The sequence below is a fragment of the Paramormyrops kingsleyae genome, chromosome 23, assembly GCF_048594095.1.
Source record: "Paramormyrops kingsleyae isolate MSU_618 chromosome 23, PKINGS_0.4, whole genome shotgun sequence".
Lineage (NCBI taxonomy): Eukaryota > Metazoa > Chordata > Actinopteri > Osteoglossiformes > Mormyridae > Paramormyrops > Paramormyrops kingsleyae.
Genome location: NC_132819.1, coordinates 16,183,430 through 16,202,602, shown reverse-complemented (window position 1 = coordinate 16,202,602; position 19,173 = coordinate 16,183,430). Strand labels below are relative to the sequence as shown.

General features: G+C 39.7%; 1 protein-coding gene across 1 annotated transcript in view; it reads right to left on the bottom strand.

Moving 5' to 3' along the window:
• The window catches only part of angpt1 (angiopoietin 1), a 50,330-nt gene extending 31,403 nt beyond the window's left edge, over positions 1-18,927 (bottom strand). The window contains exon 1 of the mRNA XM_023812055.2: positions 18,024-18,927. Within this exon, the coding sequence (XP_023667823.2) occupies positions 18,024-18,377 (354 nt within the window). The 5' untranslated portion in view covers positions 18,378-18,927. The remainder of the gene's footprint in view (positions 1-18,023) is intronic.
• Between the last annotated feature and the right edge of the window lie 246 nt (positions 18,928-19,173).

Here is a 19,173-nt window from a genome sequence, read left to right as displayed (position 1 = left end):
ATCATTACCTTGCAGCAAATATCTGTTCACATTCAGTAAAAACAAGAATATATACAGTCAGGCATCACGGACAGCTAAGTGCAGTATTGCAGTCAGCTAAAGACAGCTAAGTCAGCTAAGTTGCAGATGGCAACTTTTATTGAAAGTCCCAAATATGGCTTGATGTAATTGATCCCAGGTCCTAAATCCCATGGGCTTATCAGCTAGGTAACGGCCTGTGCTTAAGTCTAGATAGAAGGTTCATCCAAAATGTTAGCACAGTACAGACCTTGGTGGGCGTAATGTCTGCTGAGGTCACTATGAAGGACCTGCTGCTAGTGAAACACAACCAGAATGTGCTCAGCAGACAACCTCCCAGCTTTCACTGGGAAAGGGGCAGAGGGAACGGCACCAACAGATGATTTCCCACAGACTGAGTGCTTTCAGCTCAGTCCCGGCCTCAAATTTCACTAACGTCTTTCAGAAGTATCTGTAAAGTCAAACACACCAGATGAGGCACCTTCGTGCAATGTCGTAAGTATCTTCAAAAACTATCGGCTCACAAATCTTACATGTGCACAATTACTTTACCTTTCTGTTGGCCATCAACACAACACAACAAGCTGTCCTAGCGACAGAAATCCTCAGATGGTTCCTCCATGTTTGGGTACACTGATCATAGAGATTAAAGTGAACACAGGAGGGCTCATGCGGAACGTTGGCTGGGTAAACCATGCATATAATAAGCAGCAATTCACCCATCCATCTATTGTAAATACTTTGGTTTAGTCTCTTATGGTATGTCAGTTCTTGAGCACCAGACTCAATGTAGCGTCTTGCAATGTGTGGTTGTGTCTGGGTTCCTGCTTCTGGTTTGCAGGGTTGTTCCAGTCTCGGTATTTGGTTCTTACGTCTGCCGGTGTCCCGTCTTAAGTTTGTGGTTTTATGTGCTGGTGTTTTTTGTTCCAGGTTTGCGGTGCCAGTTAGCCAGAATTCCAGCAGCTGTGGTGTCGGAGTCTTGTTTTTGGTTTGTACTTCAGTCTTCACTCCTTGGCCTCATGTACTGAGGATCTCAGTCCTCTTCTTGTCCTGCAGGCAGCATCTCCGATGGACTCCGGGGCCGTTGGACCAAATACCTGCCATTTACTTTATCGGTTATGAACTAAAACTGAAACTAGAACTAGTAGGTTAACAATCCAGGTTTCACTGTACAGTTAGGCTCCCCTATACCTCTTATAAATGGTAGTAACTCATTCATAAAATAAGAATTATGTTATAACTTGTGTATAATTGTCTAATAAAGATTTACAAAATGTTGGAACCTAATTAATAACTGGCTACTGTATAAACCATTCATGAATCCTTTGTAAGGGCAATCTTACTGTAAAGTGGTACCACAATCTTAAAGTTTTGTATATTACTGCAAAGACTGAACTGAATGTTATTAAATAAAAAAATAAAATCACTGGACATTTTGAAGGTGTTTAAAATATTATTATTACTATTATTATTAATAAAATTTCTATGAAAATGGAGGGTGATTTCCATCACTGGGCAGTAAAATGAATATCTAAAAATAGACAAAAGTAATATTCGCTTTCGAGCTGAAAATACCACCTCACACTTCACGCTAAACCATCCAGAAAGAAGGAAATCAAGATGATCACGAGCTTGTAGGGCACATGTGGAATCAGCTCGGCGTTCATCGCAATGATTAAAGCCAGCTTTCGGACGCATTACGCCAAGCCAGCCTGTTCACGGGTTTGGAGTGTGAGCTTTTCCGCCTGCCTTGCGTTTCAATGGGCTTTAGAAGTTTAACGTGAACCAGGAGGGCCCAGCCCCGGCACGTCTACCTCTTCGCTCTGCAGAGTTTGGAGCCTATTGGTTTTAATCGAGATTTTGCCCACCCGCTTAGGGTCAGTCCAAATGAATAAGGTCACCACTCTGGTGGGCAGGTGATACGCTGTTAAAGCTGAAAGTCTCTCAGTGGAGGACAGGGGAACATGAAACCAATAACTTTCAGTTGTAATGAAATATATTACTAACTGGAACAAGTACAATGTCAATGCTTTCCCCATGATTTAGGTCACTGCATACATTTAATAGACTGGAATGGCTTATTATATATTTAACCAAACAGATTATAGACTTTTTGATGGAATTTCCAATTCCATTCTGTTTTTCACTTTCAGTACATCATTCAACATGAGACAGTCAACACTTTATTACAAATTAGACTTTGTGTTAATGAGTTTGCCCAACAGTACTGTAGGATAAGGTAAGTGTTCTAAGCATGTTTAAGGTAGGCTAGGCTAGGCTATGATGTTTGTTAGGTTAGGTGTACTGTATTAAAATGGATTAAAATGTTTGTTAGGTTAGGTGTACTGTATCAAAATGTATTTTTGCCTTACAATATTTTCGCCTTATGATATTTTCGCTTTACGATAGATGTATCAGAATATAACCCCATCGTAACCCAGGGAACATCTGTATCTAGATACACATATACATTTATATATACACATAGAAACACACACACACTTGCTTTTCATCCCATTTCTTTGGTCGTGAAATACTAAACTGAGGTTTTCATTGCATTTTACCTTTTTGTGTCTTTACAAAAAAAAAAAAAACAGAGATGATACATTGAAAAAGTCTCCTAATTCTGTTTATTTTGTACAGATGATGTAGATGTTACATTACAGGTTTCCAGGTATACTTTCAAGCTTGGACTGTAATATAACAAAAAGGTTAACTTGGTTTATATGCTGCGAGAATCCAGAAGCTGCCCTTTCGGGGATTTTTAAAAATGCTATATCTTCTCCCTGATTACCACTGGCCAAGTGAGAGTCATGTAAACACAGCTTTATGTTTCCCTAAATGCCACTAGACAAAAAAGCCATAAACATTTAAGTGCATCTCCGCTAGGCAGCCTATGTACACAGAGACTGCAGATGGCTTTGGCAGAAGGTGCCGTTGACTTTAAGTCTTGGGTGTTTTGCCTTTTATAGACCTACATGTGCACTAAATGTAAGGCATGTCTACTTAGCATCTTCGCTAATTACATAAGTCTCCTGCTGGACCACTGCTTCTTTATGGATTACTGTACGTAGTGAATGTTGAATTTTACCAGTTACAGGAAACCCATAAAGGAGAAATATTATTTTGGGGCTCCACGGTATGATACTATATGTTTACTTTGCACTATCAAAAGTAAAATATAATATAGACTGTGACATTAATTTTATAGATAAAATCAGTGAAATTCCAGTGAGTACTGACTTCTGGTTTAATTTAACATATCTAATAGAAAGCTTCCTGAATACTCAAAGTGCCCTAGGAAATGATAATTACTGATAATTATGTTTTAACTAATAAAAAAAAGAAAATGGCATAGAATATTTTATGTTGGTCAATAAATTAATCCGGAGCACTACATCTGTGGTTTTAGCTGTGGAAAAGTTTAAACCTGCTAATTAGTTTTAATTTTGCCATTGACCTATTTGCTGGAACATGGATTATTTTCTGCAAATGAAATGTCTCCAGTGAGCTTCCAGTAATATGTGTGCTTACTTAGGCCACACTGTTATGCGTTTTTAATTGCCACCATTGTCCAAAGTATCTAAGGACATGCCAGACCATTTACTGCGCTCGTTTAATAGAGGCTAGCAAAAAGTTTACCTTTCCTGCAGGAGCTTCCCATTTAGAAAGGATTCCTTATGTGACAGATTGTGGTTTCAGTTTTCACATAAAAACAACAGCATCAGAGCCTTAAAAACAGAGCGGAGAGGTTTCAGGTTCTGGACTGTGTAACACTTATTTGGAAGGCACTATGTCAACTTACGCTTATCTCACAGACCATGGGGTTAGTCCCAGAGGTTTAACTGAAATTTGAAAACAGGCTAAATGGATACAAACGATACTGACAACCAACGATAGTTAGAGTAATCAATTAAGGAAACAGACTGCTAAATGTTAGGAATGAAAATCGAATCAAAAAAAGTGTCCCAGGAGAAATTCAGAAGATTGTCTGTGAAATAAATACCCATAAATAAGGAGCAGTTTGCAGAGAGGTGTAGATTAGCAAAGTACAAACTGAGTCCCTGCTGACTCTTAACTCCTGTGACCTTTGGCTTGAATGTGGCTTCCAGGAATTCGCGAGCATGATGAAGAACCACAAATGAACACACTTTTCACACATACAGCTGACACACAATGCGAGTGATCACGGCTACACGATAAAGCGTTTTAGCTGCTCAGATGTTCTAAAACAGAATTCTCAATTGGTTTAGCCGTAGAACCCACATCGTTCTTCGGTCAGTACAAAATCACGGCCCTAAGTTTTTATTTATTTATAAATTTGTTCATTTGTTTGTGTGCTTGTTTGTTTGTTTGTTTATTTATTTCACAAAGATTCGGGGTGGGGGGGGGGGGTGCTGTCATAAAACAAACAAACACAAAAACTATTCTGGGATTGTGGGACAAGTCTGACACTACAAAAAAATTCAAACTAACCCATTGAAAATGGTTCAGCAAACTATTTGTAAGTTGGGACCCACTGGTTGAGAACCACTGTTCTAAAAGATACTCTTGAGGTTGGAGATCTGCTCTTATCCTATTTGTGGGAGGTCCAGCAATTTGACTCATCATTGTTAGGTACCCTTATATGGACTCCAATTCCAGAGATCAAGTCATCCATGGAAAGTTTGACTGCTATCATTAAAAAGAAAACAATTGTTCAGTGGTAAAACCAATAAACTTACAGAGATGGCAAACTTTCCTTTTTAACATAACTGTGCATAGTACGTCTCTGTAAACATTATTTTATAAATGATTTATAAAGTGTTTTACAACTTATTTCAAAGCTTCTGTAAAACACTTGACCAGAGAATTCCAAACTATTCCATAGTTAGTATTTTTCAACCTGAGGTTAATAACAATATGGTTTAAATTCTCCCATAACTCATTAATGGGTAAAAGCCATCGAGTGGTAAATATGTAGCCCCTGGGTCAGCTCCTGTAATTAAAACATAAAAAAACACACTTGAATACCCACACCAACACACCCAATACTGACTTTTATAAAGCTCTGTGAAAGATTTATGAGTCATAAATATTACATTTCCCCTTTGTTTCCATGGACCTCACCAACTATTGTTTTAACAACTAGCCTTTTGTGGCTAAATATTAAATGTGACTGGTTTCTATTGGCCTAGCATCCAACCATGGACATTTGATGGTAAATTATTATTATTAAAATCCCTTTTATATTAAACCTGATATTTAAGCTGATAAACGTGCTGAAAATAAGTAAACAGAGGTGAGAAATTGGTTTGCAAAGGCGACCAGTGAACATTAAACGCCCCCCAGAGAAATGGCCAGAACTTCACAAGGCTCATTGGGGGGGGTGATACGGACACCCTTACATTTGCGGGTGCACTTTGTCTTTTACTGCACTTATAAAAACCAAGCCGACACCAGGCCAAACATGCCGCTGCCGATATTTTGCAAAGCAGGCCTTCCTCTCTCTTATTTACTTGTATGTTATATATATATATCCAACATCGTACGCAACATCGGAGAAACATAAGTGGACTGATGAGTGGCTCTGAGCCCCGCCTCACTCTCGCGATTGGCTAAACTTACGTATCCACCAGCTGAAACACGCACAAACCTCTTAGTGATTGACATTTACTTCACTAACCTCCAGAGCTACCAACAGCAGACCATGGGACCAAATTCCAGCCCTATAACAAGCCAGTTCAGTCTGAATTGAACACAAATAAGTAACCAGATCTAGCAACTGAAACTAAATATACAACGGTTATTTCTGGATAGTATGGGAACTTTCTCCAATACCCTTCTTCTAAACACATTCCAGTGAAAACATTCACAAGTTCTGAAAGTCCTGCAATTTAAAATCCATAATCACTTTAGAATGTTGCTAGAATGTTGCAACTAATAATTCATAGTTACTGTGGAATACTGTAAACAAATAATGCCAGTAAAGTAACAAAGGCAAGTTTTTCCTAAACTTGAAAATATTCAATATTTTTGTTATAGATATACAATTTTATAGCTATTATATATATATATATATATATATATATATATATATATATATATATATATATATATATATATATATATATATATATATATATATATATATATATTGTTTTTGTGCAAAAATACTGTCTTGGCCACATTTCAATCAGAATCTCCACACTAAACTAATCAAACTTAATTATTAAGATTACATTAGTCCATCCATACAATTACCATTGTACATTTACCCTAAACACTTATTTAATTTTTAAGATTATAAGGCTTGTGAAAACAAATCAACATCAAGCTTACATGGACAAAATTTGACCGTAAGTATAGTTATTTTGTCACATTAGTAAGGAAATGTGATCTTCTGCTATCAATGATATTCAGATATTTAAATGAAAGCTACAGAGTCCGACTTTTCAACCTTTAACTCTGCTAAATGGGCCCCTGTCTTTGGGATTATTAATCACAATGTGAAAAATATGCAGTGCTTATTTCAAACCATGTCCTTTCCCCTTCACTTTCTAGATTATTCCGTTATTAATCGCTAAAGAAGCCAGCCACACAAATGACACGGGGCAGGACTATGTGCGTAAAATTGGAGATGATTTTTACTTAGAGGTAAAATAAGAAATCAAAACACAGGCCAGTTAATTATTTATAGTTCCTGCTGAAGACACAAATTTGCTTAAATAATACGGGTAAAAATGCTTCCTTTAACTCACATGATCCATGTGGACTCTGTCCAATACCAATGTTTACTTTTGTCTTTGAGATTTTGTTAGCATGAAGAAAACATTTATATTGTTCCTTCATAATTCTTAACATGTATTTCGAAATACTGCACACTCATCTCATCAGCAGGCATATTATTCACTAGGCGTATTAACAAACCAATGCCCTGAAAGAATACTTTGTAAAACATTTATTGTCCAAATACATAATGTCACGTTAATGCATCATTTTTCAAGCTTGGTGTTCTTGTTCCCAGTCTGGCTTCCTGGATCTCTGATTCTGTGCCTGTTCTCTTGTTCTCTGGTTTGGCTCTGTGATTTAGATCTGTTGGACTGTTCCCAGTCTTGAATTTTGGCTGGGTTCTGGTTCAGCTCTTTTCAGGATCTGGTCACTGATCATCCAACCCTTTTTAGTCTCTTAAATGTGTGTGTGTGTGTGTGTATATGATGGATTGATGAATATTACTGTATTTGCTTTATATATATCCAATTACATTCACCAATTCATTAACCACCTTAGCACTTAAACACATAAAATTAAAGTATGCTTTCTCATTTACCCGGAATAACAACAAAAAATAAGTCACTGCACTTTTATAGAACCACTGTTCTAAGCAACTGATGAAAACCTGTTTTTCATTTATCTGTTGAGTTGAATCCATTGCCTTCAAAAGCCCACGAGAGGCCGTGCAACAGTGCTGGGATCCCTGTAGGAGAGAGAACGCTCTAAGTCCCTCCTCTCTGACAGCGTGGAACATCCACTTACAGATAAATGTGAGTCAATGGCATGTTTGATTCCTGGGAACAGGATGTAGGTCTACTGAGGTAAGCATAACACACCCCGCACTTTTAACCTCAATATTTGGATTACATAACATTATCTGCCCATTTCCAACTGTTGGTATGAGACTAAAATATTGCGCATGAACTTGAGTCAGATGCTTTGAAGTTCCCAAGACCGACGACAGCAGAAGTGGTCAAACCCCAGGGCACAGAGAGGCCTGCCATACACTAAATCTAAGTTGTAATGATGGAGCTGCATTCGAACAGCAGTGGGGCTGTAATTCTGTCTACAGCTTGACTACTAAGCAATTGCAACACAGAGGGAAATTTTCCATCAAATTTTTCATCATTCGGATGCCTGGCTGTCATGACCAAATCGTGTCACCTTTGATATTTTCGATTTCTTTTCTTAGACTTCCAGGGAATTTTAACATACAAACAGAGAAGAATCTCATGCTTAAAAAAAAAATATGTACTCCCATCTAGGCATAAAATCAGGGATTTGTCATAATGTCTTCAGTGAAAAACAATAGTGTTGGATGTAAGTCTACTGAAAGATTTCTGTTTCCTTTAAAGCCTTATATTTTGGCACTTGCACGTTTACATTGAAACGTTGTTGGTTCAGAGGCAGCAGAGGATGCCAAGGTTCATGTCTGCTTGTGGAGAAGCATTGCCTTTAGGTGAATCACGATGCTATTTTATCGTTCAAGCCACGATAATCACCAGAAGATAATCACTCCTCACACTGGAGCATCAGGGACCGCAGCAGAAATACATCGTTCACAAGATGAATGTGCAGTAGCTGGTTTCGAGCAGCGGTACGTAATTAATCCCACAAAGATTTTTTGAAGTGCAAGTAAACATTTGCGATCAGAGTTTTAGTATTAATGCAACAGAGCTTCAAATTGTTCCAAAGGATGATTATTCACACAAACTGTCACGTAATCAGAACATCACACACTGTCACATCCAGAGGTCAATACATTGAAACATGTTTGAGGATGTTTTACAAATACACCAGCAGGCAGTATTACAATGCGAGTAAAAAGTGAGTAAAAAGAGAAAAGTGTGCCCCGAAGTCCAGGCTAAAACTGCCCACTGTGGCCCTTTCAATTCTGCCCTCCTAATCATCTCCTGTATCTAACTGGTGAATTCTCTCCTTCCCCTTCACCACCTTGGCTACTGTGTGGTGAGCGTACTGGTGCAGAACGGCTGTCATCATCATCCAGGTGGGGATACACAGTGGTTGTGGTTGAAGTGGCTGCCCATTGGTTCTGTAAAGCACTTTGGGTGTCTTTAAAAGAACTATATAATTGTAGCATTCATTTGATCAAAGTGATTTTACTTTGGCAGCAATTTGTTGTTCATAAATTTGTACTGCACAAAAAGGCAATGCAAAGCAGTAAGGGATAGCAGAGTCGTTACGTTGTCATGAGAGAAACAAAGGAGTGGTATGAGTGTTATTTAAGCATAGGAGCACCTAGACAAACATAACCCACACCTACGTGTGCATTTTCACTTTCTGAATGAACATGTCTGCTGTGCACTTAAGCATGGCTGACTTTTTAGATAAATATCTATTTTAAATGACCACATAAACATATATTTATATTCCTGCAAAGAATAACGTGGCTTTGTGGAACGACTGCTTTAATAGCCGACAACAGTGCTCCATAACTTTGGAAAAATTGCTGTAAGTGTCGTACAATGTTTCTTCAATTTTCCAATTAAAAAAAAATATTACATTTCAGATTTGTTTAGCTGATATGTGCATGTTTCTTGTTAGTGTATCTATCCAGTGCCAGTGTTGTCTCACTAAATATAATTTATATTTGTCATTGTCTGTCCTGGCTCATACATTTACGTCCTGAACTCAATACAAAGGGACTTTCACTCTTGTGCGTGTTTGGTTGCAGCAATTACGAAAAATCCGAGTTTGAATGGCTTCCAATAATCATAAATAGGATTTAGAAAATGACTTTAATATGTTAGCAGTTAGCATCCACACTGTGTGTTCCTCTCATCCTTCTCCACTGTCACCCAAAGCCTTGGCTTGTGTTCTGGGTGCAAAATCACACCAAAAATCCTGAGCTGTCTGGCGATGAGATGAGTTTTACAGCCCACCTTTAAACTCTGTAAATCTGTCCCTCTCCACTTCCAAAGTATGAGGGCTGTTGATGTAGTCTGTCTCGCCAATCTGATGATGTCTCAGAGTGTGTGTGTGTCTGTCTGTCTGTCTGGGTGTGTATGTGGGTTATGTATATATTACATTAAGGGGATCAAATGTCCCCACAATGTGAACAAAACCTATTTTTGATGTTTTTTCGGTCCCCATAAGGGGAAACTCAATTTTATAAAAATCTGTGACTGCAATCAAAAAACTAAAAATACCAAAAGTCTTGTATTTTTGTTTGGTTACTTATGGTTAATGTTAGGGCTGGCTAGGGGTTAAAGTTGTCATTGTTGAGATTAGGGTTTTTCCCATAGAAAGTAATGGACGGTCCCCAGAAAGATATGACTAGAAACATATGTGTGTGTATATGTGTGTGTGTGTTTGAGAAAGAGATATATAGTGCTTCTCTTCATACTTTAATCATATATCCAGATTCTAACAAAACAGCAAGACATATTGTTTCACCAGGTGACGTCCAGATGGGGAAAATGTGAGCAGCCGTAGATGCACTCCTCAGCACATCCTGCAAACCAATCCATATCATGCCCTCATTTTGTTTAGCATTCTGAAACTTTGATAACAATCAAATCACAATGAACATCATGGTGTGAGACGCTTTACTGGGTTCTCCTGAGGTAGGCTGCTAACTCGCTGGATCTTGTCAGGTCACTCTAAAGGTGTTGCTGCCCGTTGAGTGAGAAAGTCTGTTCACTGCTGGGCAAGATGGACCCTAAGCCACTGGTGAGTGATGGATGGACATTGAGCTCAGTTGTGTCGCCTAGACTGGGATGTATTCTGAGGGAGATACGTGCCAAATTGTGTAACCAGCGTAAGCTAACCTGAGCCTCAGAGCCTTTTTTCGGAAAGGTTGCGTACGACTGCAGCAGAGCTCACTGGCTATATCAACTTCGGCGTAACGAAAAATCGGATACATTCAAGATCTAAAGATACATAAACAAAAAGAGGAACCATTTGCATATAATTCTCAAAAGCATCCAAAATGTAAGATCTGTATCTTGTGTTTTCAGCTGAATATGATAAATCGTGCTCCCAAATATCCATGTCTAAGGTAAAAACATATTTGGTGGGAATAGTATTTGACCAGAACCAGATATATTGACTGGGGAACTTTATCTGGCATTTAAGCAATATTTATCTTGTTCAACACGTAAAACACTAGGGGCTGTCTAAGTGGCCCTTTGTGCGGTGCGTACGGGCTGCTGTAAATCTGGGCTCCAGTACGGCATCTCCGGACTCTGGAGTGTAGATCCTCTAACGAGACATGACAAGCATTCATGCAAAATCGTCCCCCCCACCCCCCCACTCCCTTTCATCTGCCTGGGTCCTTGTTTGTTTTTGCTTTTCCAGACAGAAGTGCAGCTAAGGACTGTGTACAAACACTGACTAGGGGAGGGGGGATGGAGTGAAGTAAGCCGGCACTAAAAAGGCAAAGGCTATGGAGAAGAACGAAGCCCTGGGATTTGTAGAAGGACCCGCCGCTGACTTATGTTACATTTAAAGGAAATTTATGGCACTGTTATGCTAAAGTGGTGCCTCAGAAAGTCCACCGTCTTTAAATCTCCCAGGAAATGTGTACTGCTGTATCTGTAAATGATCAAAGCCGGTTTATTTTCATATCGTTCAGAAGAAGCAACGAACTAAAAGTCAAACCAATACCAAGAATGTCGGCTGACGAATTATGTAGCCATTAACAAATAATTATGTTCCACTGAAGTAAGCTGATTATACGCATTCGGGGTAACCAGTCCCCATGAAATATGAAGGCACTACCTTCAGAGACTGTGATACATCTCACTGCGTTTCCCCAAGACCCCTGGCTTGATGGGATTTAAATCCCACAGAAGATGATCTCATGGTGAAACATAAAGGACATACCTTATTCACTGTTTAATGTACATTAACCTGCATGCAATAAATAAACACCTTTTGATCTTCTCCTGCTCGTCAGACATTACAATCAACTACGATTTCTTTGTCCGTTTTATTTACTAGCTTTACATAAAACTTAATTGCATGCAACATGAACATCATATGTTTATGAAACTATGAATAGTATATGCAAGATAGGGTATTCTTCTGTTACTAATTTCTTTTAAGGCTTAACTCAAAGCTTGGCTTTTAATTGCAATTCCACATAGCAAAACACAAGCTAAAGTATGTGAAATATGTTACACACTTCCAATAATTTGCCCGGAACTATAATTACAGCAGCACCTTAACACTCCATTTCCCGATATAATGCTGCTCATAACATATCATAAAAGGTCATGGAAAGATAAAAGTCTTTATGGTCACTGTAGCGAGCAGTGAAATCTCATGAAATGCATTTGTTTCCACTTGCTTCCAAATCAAGGACCTTGTGGGTGTGAGGTGCACATGGTAACCACTAGATTATACAAACCAAAGACGGGAAAAGATAGAGACCCATTACGGCTCTCAAAGCACAACTGTCTCAACACGGTTTTAACTAAACTCTACACTGTAGAGTCTACAGCAATAGTTATCAAGCAAAACAAACAAACATGTTTTGTTTGCCATTTGCACAAATACAGGAATGCTTCTTTTGCCAAGTCCATGTTGCTTTCCATAGCTTGGGGGTAACAACACAGGGTGAGCCAGTGTGCAGCACCCCTGGGGCTGGGGGTTAGGGGCCTTGCTCAAGGGCCCATGGACATGTGACTGTTCTGCTGAGGGCAGGGCACAGACCAGCCGGCTTCTGATCACAGGCTCACAGACCTATTGCCTGCTGAGCCACTTAACACTATCTAAGCCCACTAATTCCAGAATATGTGTATAAGAGTAAAAATAATAATAGTAAAAATATCCTATTTTAGCTAGAAGGGTTAAAGAAGATAAAACACTGATACAATAAAAATAATGTAAACCATTGTATAAATGTATAAAACTAACCTAGAGGGCCTCAAGGGTCTGGTGGTCAATAATTTGTGGGCCGTGGGCTGATAACTTTGGGAAGCCTTGCTGTAGGGTACTGCGCGGTGTTTGGATGGTTCCCTGAAAGGTGGGGGGAGACGGGGGGGATGCGGGGGCAGAGGCTGGTGTGCCGGGCTGTCAGGGGGGTCCAGCATAATGCTCATCACAGCCCCCTCACCCAGGACTCTGAGCCGAAGCGGTCACACTATGCCAGTCGTCGCTTTGTGTCAGATCCCACCCCAACCCCCCCCCCACGACACGCAGGCTGAAACAATGAGTCTTTTCAGATGATAAGAGTAAAAAAAGAAAAAGACAGACCCTGAAAGCAGGATTCCTCTCTGATGACATAGGAAGGAGACGCTTGTTACCCATGGAGTTTGACAATGTTGACAGAGTTTCTGGGCTGCATGAATCAGTCTATAAACAACCATGAATCAGTCTTCAAGAAACAATTTTTATGATAGAAATTTTAACGAGACTAATGTGGGAGTGAAACAAATCCTTAAAAATACAATAATGTCATTAAATGGAAATGTTTAGTAAATGGTCTTCGATGACAAATAATTTTACACCAAAATGTCACACATGCATGATAATCAATATCAATAAATAAAAATGTTTCCAAAAACTTGATGACAAATGACATTCATATAATATTGTATTTAAAATATTATACTGTATAACAATGTTTTGATCACACGGAATACAAGTCTGTTGAACGTAAACAACTTCAATGCATATTTATTACACTTAATATCTTCTTTTGCTTTATTCTCAAACTGATGTACAGTATGCCTCAAAATAAAAATGCTAATTAACCAAATTCCTGCATCCTAAAAAAGCTGTTTGTCCTGTGAAAATGTAAACCTGACCAAGCTAAAATGGGAAGCTTGATCCTCCTTTTGTTTTGTTAAAAAAAAAAACACTGAAAAGGCATTGGAATCTAGTTATGTAGAAGAATCTGGAATCTATTATCTAGTCTCTTGTATATTCAGTGACATATTAAACTTCCATCCATCCGTTTTCCATACCTATGCAGGGTTATGAGGATCCGGAGCCTATTCCAAACGCAGGGAACCACATTTAACTTTTTTCTGTTCATTTTCTGCATTTGAAAGCTGACAACTTGTTGACTTCAGCCTGAATAATGTTATTTTCAAACAGCAATAAAAATGTGGACCATCTAATTCGTTAGATTTTTTCTTAGCTATGGCTCATCAGTCTTATCTGCGTGATTAAATAACTCACCCTGTCGCGCTGCTCAAAAAAAACACTGCAAAAATCCAAATAAAATAATCAAATGCATATTTTTATTAATACAACATTATGAGGAACCCAGTGTGATTTAGTAAGTTTATTTAAAAGATGCCTGAATGTCTGAACTTAAACTGAATGATAGCTGTAGCCCAAAACCTAACAGAAAGAAAAAAATACACCAAACTAAAACCCCCAACAGAATTCCCCCCCACCCTCCACCCCACCAACAATGAGCATGAATCTTACTGAAGCTTGTTTTTTTACCTGACCAAGGTCTTTGGCAACATGCTCACTAACTAAAGGATCATGACACCACAGATGAATAGTGAAGAACAGAAGAACATTAAAGCTGATAGATGTTCCTCAGGACGTGGGGGTGGTGGAGGATTTGTTCTGGTCGGCGTAGGAGGCCACTGTGACAGTGTTTGGGAAAGACTATCTGGAGATGTACGAAAAGGTAGCTAAAAAAAAAGCATGTCCATCTTAACGGTGATGTAAAGAAAGGCCATTTATGCTGACAGCAGCTCTTAATTTTTGGTGACAGGGAACAGAGAGAGTCGACATTGCCCTTGGGTTAAATCTACATGGCAATGGGAATTCAAACTGCCATCACTTATTCCATTAGTAAATATGGAGTAAGTAAGTATTCTGTCAGGGTTATATACTCGCAGTATTAAATTACACAATCTGCAGTGTTAACCAAAAACAATTAAAAGAATGGATATGCTTTAGGGCACGTGGAAACTTAAATTTATTACAGGAAGTGCTCAATTCATTCAGCACAGATTACAGGGCACCCAGGGCCATGAGCTGCCCTGGTCAGAATATACGCCAAATGCACTTAACAAAATACAAACTGTAATTGCAATTAAAAACAAATAAATCCTGCAAGGATGGCAAAAGCAAAGGTCATTAATTAAAGAGAGAACATGCCAGATATTGCTTTTACAAGGATACTGGAAAAACCCAGATGATTTAAAAAGGAGCCGCCCCATTCATTTGGGCTCCCAAGCCACGGTGTAGAGCAGCAAAGGCGTTTGTTAAACATCACGACCGCAGGGCGGTTCATGTTCCGCAGACCTGATAAAATAACACCACCGGACAGACTGAGCAATGGACCTACTGCATTATCCAGGGTGAAGGTGCCAGCGATGACTGGCCAGCGTCTTCATTAGCACCACCCAAGTCTAAAATACCGATTTGCCACCCTCTGCACTTCATAGTTTAAGTTACAAATGATGGCATTTATGCTACCAGACATGGAATGTTCACATTTTTGTGCCTAATACTGAATATCATGATCTCCCTTTTTTAAAATAAAATTTTGAGACAGGAAAGCAGAGATTTTCAGTCAATTGCGCATGTATCAGCGCCGCATGGTCCATTTGTTAGCTTTGGCCCACTTCGTCAGCAAAAATAAACTTTGGTACAAAGGAAGTTGCCCTTAAAATAGCCTACTGTGCTCACTGTGTGTCCTTTCAATATCACTTAAAGCAGGGATTGCGGTTCGGCTTAGAGAAAAACAAGAACCTCAAGTTTATTCGGCACCAAGAGCAATACGATCTGCAGCATAAAATGCATGCATGCAGACGTGCATGTTTGAGTAGACATCAGGTTCTTTCCAAACGAATCTGTATGTTTCCAAGTATGATGTATTTTTAGAATAATATCTCCTTTACGGGATCTCTCTCATCACAACACTACTGTAACCTCTGTACCACAGCCCACAAAGCAGCCATGGATAGAAATGAAAAATGATTCCCAATCAGTCACCTCAGCATCAGGTCCAGTAACTGAGAACTTCCAGAATTGTAATGGTCAGATTTTCGGAACAATATGCAAGATCCAACCCACAAATGGTTTTAACTGTTAGCCAAGCAATCAAACGTAAAGATAATCATGAATCTCGCTGGCAGAAACTAAATCTCTCACGGAATACCACAAGAGATGGGTCTGTTTCCATACAGGAGGGAATGGAACATTTAACCTATGACAAATGAAAGCATCCACATTTTGTACGTAATGAACACCTTTGGATAAATGAACCTTGAACCTTTTAGCTGAAATCATGCATCCATTCGCTTCTCAAAGGATAATTACAATAATTGCATACAGCTTCTGCTGAATGAATATATATTCCCAAAATGTCATATATTAGAGTTTTATTTTCTGACAGTAAATATAATATATACTGCTTTATATACATGCATACATGATAAATGTCCCCAACATGTATATCACATGTAATAATTATACACACACACACACACATATATATAAATATATCCAACAACTATGACTGAATCAAAATTCATCCAAAATTCATGAAACCATCCTTCAGAAGGCCCTTAATATGCCTATTTTAAGTGTTAAGAAAACTTGTTGGAGTGAGAGGTTTGTGACTCAGTGATGTATTTCCTAAAGTGGTAATGAATTATCTGAGCTGATCTTGTCAGACGGCCCCTCCTACGTGCCTAGCTGCATGGGGGGGTTTGTGCTGGGGGTGGGTAATCACTCCAAAAACAGAAGCCGGCTTTGATTGAGTCGGAATGTTATCAGCCTTCGTTTTTTCTTTGCTGTGAGGAATTTCACAGGCCGTGTCATTAGTGCCTCTGTCACTGCTGGCCAGTTCGCCCCCCATGTGTGGCCATGAGGTGTACAGCAAGCCCCTGATGTCACAGAGGTCACTCTGAGCACTTTAAGCCAGAAGGCCCAGCACACGTGCCCGATCGCCACAGAATAGAGCATGTTAGCTTTGATCAGGGAGCATGCCGGGACTGTCCTGCTCATTTTTATAGATTCATTCAACTAATCAATGTTCAATCTTTTTTTGCCTGATATAGATATAGAAAAACTTAAAATGCTACAGATCAACAGTGAAGCCTATCAATTATTCTCTTCTCCATCTTAATTTATTGTGAAATATTTAAATATAATCATTTATTGTGTAACGTTTAACCATCCTTCGACAGAAAACTAAAATTAAAAAATGGATTTTTGAATATCATTTACCATACTATGTAAGTCTTAAAGAAACCAAACCATGGTGTATTTACACCAAAGGAACCAACACATACACAAATGTATGTTTAAAACTACGATTCCTCGAAGGAGACTGATATCAGCTGTTCAGTGCAAAGCAGCTCACAGGTTAAAGTGATGACACTTTTTTACAGTTATTTAAGCAAAACTCCATGGGTCATCAGTCATTCTGTATATGTAATTATTTAGAATCTTTATGCTTATAATTTAAAGTAGTTGGATTATGTACAAATATGTCATTTTAATGTTTAGTGTTAAACATATTCACAATCTATCGTAAAATATTCCTTGCTAATTGCTTTGTGCCAATGATACAAAACAATACGAAAAAGATTTTAATTAAAGATTGAAAATGATTGATATGTACCTTGTCAGCATGGATATTCATGATTCAATAGTTTTTGTTCGACAGTGGCTGTACAGAAAGCACAGTGTGAAAATGATTTGTTGTAGAATGTCTTCATTTTGAGCATATCTTGGGCTAACCCTTGACCGATCACTTGTACATTTCTCACAAACCTTTTTAATTTCCAATTATTAAAGGAAAGCACCACGAGAATCTGCCTGACTGACATTTTATTGGCCAGTTATGAAGAGGAATAGATCTGTGCCAAACACTTCGCCATACTTATTCCGAAAAGTTATGGAAAACTGCTGACAATGTAATTTACTTCTTGATATTTGAAACTCACTGAGCCTGCTAGACCTTTTATACATTTAGAAAGTACTGTACTGTCACAACCATCTTTAACTTTTTCAAAATTTGATCCATAGTTTCATGATATTTTGCTCGGAAACAGCACGACTGTGTCGCCCAAAGATCTTACATTCTTGGGCTTCCAGGTCTATAATATTTATAGAACAAAATAATATTCATAACACCCCAATTGGGCAACACAACTGAATCCCTGCGGTCATGCTTCTAGGAGCAAAAACTGGAAGCCCAAACAAAGACAAGCGCTTTCATTTTCAGTATGGAATACCCTGGAAGCTTCTGGAAGCTTCCTGCCATTGGTTGCGCGAATCGAGTACCAACATGCTTCACCTACCTTCTGAAGCCACTGTGTGTAGTTCTCCATGACGTGCTCCAGCTGCTGGATCTTCTGGCTAGAGAATTCTTGCTCCAGCAGCGGCGCATCCCTCTGCAGGGCATTGGTGTTGTACTGGCCCCCAGCTTGGCCGTCCTGACAGGCAACACCTGCATCGTTCTCTGGTAGTATGAAGGTGTAAGTGCACTGGCCGTGCTGGATGCGGCTGACCTTCCGGCTGGTGTCTCCGGGGCCGCCGCCAACATCGCTGGCACTAGAATCCGTGCTACGTCGCTGCTCCACCACATTGCATCCCCCGGCTGCCAGCAGGGTGGCCAATGACAGAAGAGGACAGGCAAACTTGTCCCACAGCATTGTGGCAACTGAGAGGGGGGGCAGATTCAAACAAGGTCCTCCTTGGTTCCTCTGTCCAGCAGAACTTTCTCGTTCCTGGCTTTGAGAACTTCCTCCGGATGTATTGAAGCCTTCAGGGTGGAATCAAAGCGTGGTAAGGAAGGGTGGCAGTCCAGGGCATCTACTGTCCATCCTGCTGGGTGACATGGAGGCGCAAGTCCAGCTGATAGTTGTAGACCACGGAGAGCGTCATGAAGAGGCTGGGGATCATCGCTACATCGGTGGTGACCTGCTCTAACCTGATAGAACCTGAATATTTTGCTGAGGTTTTCCTGTAGCCTGTTCAGCAGTAGGCAACACACTGGCATGCAGACTGTACTGTGTACTAGCGTGTAGCAATGTGGAGCTAAATGTGCGTGTATGGTGTACCAGTGTGCATTGGCCTACTGCCGGGTCCTCAAGGTCTCCGGTGTGTCTCTGAGAGGGACTCTAATGTTGCAGCACCGGGCTCCAAGCAGACTCTGTGCCTTCCCCACACAGAGCCGGGAGAGGAATGTGAGCGAGTCAGACTATGAGTGCGTGAGTGAGTGAGAGTGTGTGTGTGTGTGTGTGTGGGGGGGGGGGGGGCATGCCCCCTGTACTGAGGATGTGTATTCAGACTCTGTAGAGGATCGTCTTACAAACTGCCTGACCTTAAGCTTGTGTGGTAGTCCTGCCCCTGTGCATTGCATCTGTTCAAGCAGCCCCGTGCATACAGTCTATGCTGCACATCACAGTCTAAACTGCACATCACAATCTACGCTGCACATCACAGTCT